Source organism: Morone saxatilis, unplaced genomic scaffold (genome assembly GCF_004916995.1).
Source record: "Morone saxatilis isolate NCDOM2014 unplaced genomic scaffold, NCSU_SB_2.0 Contig11, whole genome shotgun sequence".
NCBI classification, from domain to species: Eukaryota; Metazoa; Chordata; class Actinopteri; family Moronidae; genus Morone; species Morone saxatilis.
In genome coordinates, this window is record NW_023339663.1 from 19,932,397 (window position 1) to 19,940,576 (window position 8,180).

The window sequence follows — 8,180 nt, forward strand, 5'->3', positions numbered from 1 at the left end:
TTACAGAGCCTTCACTCTCTGCTAAACAACAGTACGCAGTTCAAACAACCAAAGAGCTAATAGAACAATGGGAACAGGAAATAATCTGCTCGGGATTCCTTCAAATCACTAATTATACACAAAGGTCCTGCAGTTATTGCATTCACTCTTTGGATTAATTGTACAGTTGATTGGTTCTGTACTACTACTGTCACCTAGTCAGGGGTCATCAGTTCACTCAATGATAGAAAACAGGTCTCCTAAGGAACCAGGTTGGAAAACAATTGTTTATTTGTTCTCTGTGTGTATTTGTTTCTCTTTCTTTCCTCCCTTCCTTCTTTTTTCCGACCTTCCTGTATTCCCTTCTACGTAGTACTGCCTTACATAAACAAACATTACCAAGTAAATGTAAATTAGGGCAAATCATCCTGATGATAGTCATTGTAGCAATCATCCAAAGTTTACAACTTCAAACATCTAGTATAATATTATATAATATATAATATTGGCCTTACAGTATGCAAAGTAGGTGTGTAGTATTATCATTTTATAGATCCAACAAGAAGTCCTGTCAATACTCTGTACAAGTTAGTCAACGCTTACCTACAGCGAGGCAATGAAGATTATACGAATTTCTGGGCCAAACTACTTCTTATGCAAGGACAGGAAAGAAAAGCAGATGGTGGAAACAGGTAACAATGATGTTTGAGGATATACATTCAATACAGGCCTACTAAATACTGCCATCCTTTAAATAATAAACCTTTAAAGGCACAAACACTTTTCAAACACTCAGAAGTTCCCCTGCAGTTTGAGTACCTTGGTGTGTGTTGTGCGTGTAGCTGTACAGTTCATTTACTGTCCACTGTCATGGTGAAACAGCAGCAGGCTGATATGTGCCTCATGGAGCTATTGCAGCCCTGTTTTGCCAGACTACTTCCTGATTCAACAGAGCCAAACCAATGAGATCACAGCACTCACCCCAGCGTCCCGCCCTCACCTTTCCAAACTAGCCAATAGACGACGCCTCTGGGACTGTCCTCGCGCAGAGGCCGAGCCACACAGGTAACTCAGAAAAAAAGAGAAAGGAGAGGGAGAAAAAAAAAAACAGGGCTTGTTATGGAGTTCGTGTGAACGAGACACGGATTTCCACCCTTCTCTACCAGTTAAACCAGTATCTCTGGATAGAGCACACTCAAGTACTTCAACAGGTAGAGTCTCTGACCGCAAACTCTTCCGTGGCTCCTCTGAAAATAATCTCCCCCTTTTTTTTTCTCTCTCTCTCCGTTTACCTCAATTGAGTTTCCAGCCCTTTTGTTCGCTCTTCTTATCACTTGGAAAAAGGTGAACCCTCGTGTTATTTTTTTATTTTAATCTTTGCTTTAATTGTAGTTTTTACCCTTGTGGTCCCTGATGGCTTCGCACAGTGATACTCTGGTGGTGTTCTTTGGGGCAACAGCTGGTGCAAATGGGGGTAAACTGGGTTCGGATGAGAGGGAAATAATTCTCTTGGTGTGGCAAATTGTGGATCTACATGAGAAAAAGGTACGGACCTTTGTGACCCGTTCGTTCGTTGTACGGTTTCTTATGTACCCAGAGTGTTTGTGGCATAGTGTCTACCTGTAGTGGAAAAGTATGTTTGACATTTCAAATCAACACGGTGTGCTCTCTGAACCCGTCTATAACCTGCTAGCTACATCAACTCGCTGTCCAGCCCGGCTCGTTAGCTCACCTTTCTCACACCTGTGTGCGACTAACATTTAACAAGCAGGTGAGAGAGTGTAGCTTCACCTAATGGAGATATACAAGCACCGTATTGGTTTGGCATGTCAGCATCTACAATATAAACAACGCTTTATTGACAATTAAGTGCCAACTACATTGTCAATTTGTTTGTTTGACTTTTTTGTTGTTGTAAGAGTTCATTTCCTGATTGTGGGGGCTAAAGCCTGTAATTTGCCATCAATTAGCATGTTTGTTTGTTTTTTTTGTGGTTGTGTTTTTTTTTTTCACGCTGTACTCTGCGCCATGAAACCCCTAAATCCCTCCACAGGTTGGGAAGCTTCAGAGATGTCTTGTCAAGCCAGACACTTTGGAGCTGACAGACCAGTGTAAAGAGGAGACAGGACTGACTCTGGACGACGTGGTCAAAGCTGAGCCCCTGGATAAAGTTCTGCAGCAGGTGAGTCTTAAATGTGAGGGACATTCCAGTCTCCCATGAGGAACGTTTAAATCCTTTTCTGTCTAATATAGGGCCTTAAAAGTATCTCACCGGTGTGAAAACCACAGCAACAGCTCGTAAGGTCTCTTTGAGAATTGGTTTGCGAGAAGTCATTTAAACCAACTGACAGTTTTTGCCCGCAGCGAGATGAGACGTGACAAGCCTGACTCGGTGTTAAGAGCTCTGTAAGTTAATGTGAGGAGTTTTAAATTTCTCTGATGACCTTTTTAGAAAAATGGTCTTCCACCTGGTTGAGATATGCCATTGGTTTGGCCCTGACAGTTAAACTCTGCTGACAGTGTGTAGAAGCTTAGGGGCTAGGCAGAGCCCGCGGCATCTGGAGATAAGGACGAGTCGCAGGTCTGGTCTTGTCTCGGCCTGATGCGTGCTGCAGACATCTGGAAGGCGGAATGTTTACCTGGGACCGCACCTCTGTTTTTAGGCTGCAGGACAGACAGGAGGGGAGGCTTTCAGATCTTGGGCTTCATCCTCAGCGGTCGGTTACGGTTGCTTTCTGGTTCCTCCCTGTAAGGAGGTGTGCTCATGTTGCCAAACAGCACAACCACCACTCACTAGAAATGTTTGTTTGCACCTTTCCCACACCTCCAGTATTTGGTAGTTTGTTCTCCATTATCATGCTGGAACATTGTGTTTGGATTGATATTAGTGCTGCAGTGGCCTGAATGCTGTGCATGATCAAGCAGTTTGGTTTGGGTACTAATCAACTAAAACTGGGTTGTTGTTTTTTTGCTTAAAATTCTCTCTTTGGCTTTATAGCAACGATGCTGCTGGCACTCAAAGCATAGCCTGAGCCGGGCAAAACTTCATGGGAGTTTGGTCTGAATGTTGAGGCCATTTGTGCCTCGTACAGAGCTGGTAAGACTTCAGCTCCACCGTAGGTTAGTTTGTGTGCTGAACCTTCAAACATTAACCCAAGCAATCAGTTGGTTCTTTTCATAGCTTCGTCTCACTGGTTACTTTCTCTCGGTGTTGGTCATTCTAAGATTAGTTTTATCCTTGTTGACAGAGGAATGAAAGGGGGAGACATTTTTCCACTTAGTGCTGTATAGAACTGCAGTTTAGAAGCATGTAGTTCACAGTTGTTCAGACGGAGTAGCCTATTCCAACTCATTCAACGATAGAGGGAGACTCTTCTTGGTGGGCTTGTCACATTGACCTGTGTGGGTTAGAGCCCCCAAGGACATCTGTTGGTTTTCTTTGGTGAAAGATTTATTAAGCTAGAGAAGGCTGGAAAGGTTAGCAGTCCACTTTATAACATTGTGAGTGCCTAATATTTCATTTTATGAGTGACACATTCACTTGAGTCTGCAAATGCATTTGTGATTTTACGTGTCGGTGCAGTCAACAAGTCCCCCCAGTCAGTCGTCCTACTGTTTTGCATAATGCTTTTCCTTACTCACAAACTGATACCCAGTCAAATTTGATAAGTGTACACACTGCATATTTATGAAATGCTCTACATTTCAAGTTGGAGAATAGACATGAGCATATGTTCATCGTCATCCCCTTTTTTTGCCTTGTCCTTATAAGTTATAAAGATCACACATTATATACTCTGCAGGGATATTTATCCGAAGCTCTAAAACTTTGAATGTAATCATTAAAGAAATCTTGAAGAATAAATGAAACTGTGAATGCTAAATAACGTGTGAGGGCTGAGTAGATTTATGTGTAAAATGATGACTAAAGGACATGCTAGTACTCAGGCATGGGTGACTGTAGCTGTGAGCCTTATCTCACATTATTGTGCGTGTGTGTCACAGCTGCAGTTCGGTGTGGCTCCTGGGAGCGGGCTGACAAATGGTTCAGCTGTAGTTGGGCTGTTGCTGACTGTACAGGTTTAGCTTTAGTCTGGGACATTGACAGCATGTCACAGCCTGTGTGTTGTGATGTGTAACCTCACACACTTTGTTGTTGTTGTTGTGAAATAATGAAACTTTGCATCTTCTTTCTCACTATGTAATTGTTTTTTAACAGTTTTAGACCGCAGCTAGAAATGCTGATTAGTGGCTTAGTTACTGATATTTAGTATTTGCTTATAAAGGCAGCCGTATTGTGACATGGTCAACATGATTAATCATAAAGAGTGATTCTGACAAACAGGATTTTAACACTTAAAAATCTGATTTGTATGAATGGAAAAGGAAACTTTTTTTGATGTTTACTTTTGTGCCTGCTGTTTCAATGACTACTTTTATGTCCACACAAGAGTTGTGAAAGAAGGCAAATTAGTGGGAGATAATAGACTATGACAGGAAATTGGAAAATATACTGCACTGACTGCAATAAATTGATTGTTTGCTCTAATGTCTAACTTAACTTTGCAAGTGTATTAAAGATGAATGTTATGTTAGCAAACATTGTAGTATATAGTATGTGACAGTGAGGCTTAAAGAGACTGATGGTTCTCATTTACACAGTGATTATGAAATTGCGTTGTTAGAGGACAACAGCAATAGTTACTTATGATAAAGTTCAGCTCTCTGAAATATCTGTTAGCATCACATGCTATTTTTAGCTATATTGATTCTAGCTCAGTCAGAAGTGATCATTCTGGCTGTAAGCAGTGTAGAACTCCTGTGTCAGGAGCCGTGATGTCGCCTGTGTTTTAGCTTTAGGTGCCTCAAACTGTTACCTCAGGGACTGCCCTGACACTCCCTGCTGCTCTTATCGGAGTTTGTTTCAGCCACCACCACCCTACCTCACCTCTGCATACAAACGGCCTGGCTACACGGGAGAGTAAACGCTGATAGGACCATGTTCAAAGGCCACTTCCTCCCCCTCATCGGTCAAAGCGCCTTTCACAGGGTAGAGTGAAGCGGAAAGTCGGTTTAAAGTCTCCCTCCACTCAAAAATGTGTTTTCTTCTTGTTCCTATAGTTGGATGTTTGAGCTTCACTGCGCAGAATGATGTATGAGTAGGGTTTGACAGTAGAAATATGTTTTGACATTCATTGGCTGAAAGTGGAAAGGTTCTTTGTGCTCATTGAACATCTGATTTTGAGGGGAGGAGCCTACCAGCATTATTGTGACATCCCAAATAGTTTGGAAGTCAGTCCTGGTCCAGTATGCAGTTTATAAAAATGTGATGTAGAAACTGGAAGCCTCCAGTGCACATACACAGTGAAGTTGTAGAGATCCAGGCAGGAAAATCTTACAAATTTAAAAAAAAAAAAAAAATTAGCCCAAACACAGATCCTGGAATTTTAAAATATTTTTTAGTAGATGCCTTTTTAAGGATTTTAATGTGGTTATACTTATTTTATATGTGGAAAACATATCAGACAGACATTATGCAGCAGAACTGGAGGGGGTCTTTGTGTCCATAGCATTTGTGAGTCATTAAATAAAATAAAAAGTTAACGATAGTTACAAATAGTAAGATGACATTATCATACAGAAAGTGGAACATGGGTTATCACATCATCACTGGTAATAAGCAGCTAATTTTTGACAGCAGAGCCAAGTGTCCCAGTATGTTATTGGTTCATATGGGCCTATCACAGATATTGGTATCGGTGTAAATGTTTTCTGATATGCCAATTATATGAACATTTTATACAGCATATAATGCTGTACATAATACTAAATAATACTTAACATATATTACCTATGTTTATTTAGCTAATTATTTTATTTGTATTTTTTATTTATTCATTTGTGTTCATTTCAAGAATGGATTGACAATGTTAAATTATTAACATGTTGAAGAATGTTTAACTTAAATATTATTTAATAACATTATTGTTTAATAGTCATATAGGCGCAAAATTGCTGATCAGGTCACATTGGACAGCTCAAAAGTTATTGGCCGCCATGTTGGTAATTGGTGAATTTCCCCCCCTAAAATCAGTATTGGTCTCAAAAATTCCATGTTAGTTGGGCTCTATTTAAGTAGTGTTTTAAGAGTTCTTTCATGTAAATGGCTATTTACTATTATACATAGATCATGCTCATTGAAAGTAAAATGTAGTTAATTTAAGGTGGAAGCACTCTGTTCTGTTTTTGAGTTTAGCTCAGTAGTCCGTATGTCTTTGCCTGTCTGTTGTCAGTGTGAGATTTGTCTTCTGTTCAGCTTGTTTGTTTAATTTAAACTGTGGTTTTTGACACAGAGGAGAAAGGGAGAGGGTGTGCCTCCACGTCTTCTAAAACATTTGCTTTTCTCTCAGTAATCCGGTTTGAGTAATTGGCCAAGGTGGAGCTGCATGCACAGCTATGAGCAAACATTAGTCCTGTTGTCACTGTAAACATGAATAGTTCTTTAAATTGTGCCACCAAATCATTCTGCAGAATTTTTGATAGTATCATAGTTTTTGGATTGTGTGTTTACTGTTAGAATAATGAATGTGTCAAGTGTTGAGCTGGATCTTTTTTTTTTTTTTTATTGGTATTGTGAGCTTTCTGCACATGGGACTGAGAAATTTTTTTTGGCAATTACAACTCCACCAGTGGCTGTTGTTTTAAAGGCTTTAATACAATGTGTGCTGTTGAGGTGGTACCAGTGTGATATCTAAATTGACCTTAACTTAGATCAAACAATGAAGGGGCCGATAGATGGAATGTTGCCAAGATGTCCCAAGAGTTAATTCTGTTATTTTATACCGTGAGTATAATGATAAACATTTTGACTAAAGATGGTTTTCATATTTGTTATTCATCACTGGCAAAGTGCCCTTAAATAGATCTGTCCTCGGTGTACATATTTTTCTATACTCCACATTTAGTTTAGAATAATGTTGTCATTACACATTGAGCACATGGTACATCCATTTATCAGAATGTACCTGTTGACCTGCTGTTTTCACATAACCCCTATATCTGGATCCAGGTCACCAACATCACCAACATTGCTATTTACTTATTAAATAGCTCTTCGATTGTGTGTGTGTATTTGTTTCCCCTAGTCTTGAACGTGTGTTGTTGTAGGGGTAATTCTTGCTGTATTTGTGCTTAATTTTCTGACAGCATAGTATATCCAACCAATGCTGCTGTCTGGCATCTAACTGCCACATGTTAGATCTTCCTACCTCTTAACACATTAACCTTCTCCATCTCATGTAATACACTCCAGTGTAAAACCATTATACAGAATAACTTTGTGGAGCTTTATCTGGATCTGTTGCAGCTTTTCTTTTCACCAGAGCCATAGCAACATTTGTTTGCCCTTGTACAAAGTCTTGAGCTTTAAAATGGTTTGATTATTTATGTTGAATTTGAAGTGTAGCTCCTGTTTTCACATGACATGAGAAGCATTTACAGGGCAATGACTGTCCATCTCGCTATTACACAACAAAAAAAGAGAAGCTTCACACAGTTAAGATTTTACAAAATGTATGGTTTTGAAGTATATTTTATGTATGTTCAGTGACCACCAGTGATCTTGAATATGTCTGCTGGTGTTCATGGGCCCACTGAAAATACCCAAGCTTTTTTCAGATCTATGATTCTTTCAGGTTTCACCCATTTGTTCCCTTGTCAGCAGCTGCCAAATAGCCCTGCATTTCTCTCTAACTGTTAAGGAGCAAGCCCTAACACGCACCTCTCATACTCTCTCACTGTCTCAAGATCTGTCATATATAGCCAGTGGCCATGTGAAACTAGTCAGCACTGGATTTTATGTGGTCTCACACACAACTGTCTAATTTTGCACTTAGAGAGGTGACTTTGAGGGTTCAGGGAAGAGGAAGGGAATAAACTTAATCTCTGAATGGGCCAATGACACAAGTAAAAGTTCGCCTCTGTCTGTCATGGGAAAATTGAGCAGCAAGTAAATACAAGCAGCATTCAAGTCAATATAACTTCAGAAAGGTTTCAATATGTCAGTATTATGCAAAGTAATCTGCGTATGAGATACTACAATAGCCTCGTTTATGGTCCCCACACCTTCTCCAAATTCCCTATAAGAACAACTATGACCTAAATTGATTAATTTAATGACCAATCAAGAGGACAAAAAGCTG

General features: G+C 39.8%; 1 protein-coding gene across 2 annotated transcripts in view; it reads left to right on the forward strand.

Annotated features, from left to right (window-relative positions):
- The first annotated feature begins 1,077 nt into the window (after window positions 1-1,077).
- esrp2 (epithelial splicing regulatory protein 2) overlaps window positions 1,078-8,180 on the forward strand; it is a 22,165-nt gene continuing 15,062 nt past the window's right edge. Inside the window, exons 1-3 of one of the 2 annotated variants that reach the window (XM_035652457.1) lie at window positions 1,078-1,190; window positions 1,372-1,524; window positions 2,033-2,161. In XM_035652457.1, the coding sequence (XP_035508350.1) occupies window positions 1,393-1,524; window positions 2,033-2,161 (261 nt within the window). In that variant the 5' untranslated portion in view covers window positions 1,078-1,190; window positions 1,372-1,392. The other variant, XM_035652458.1, reaches the window with a different exon arrangement.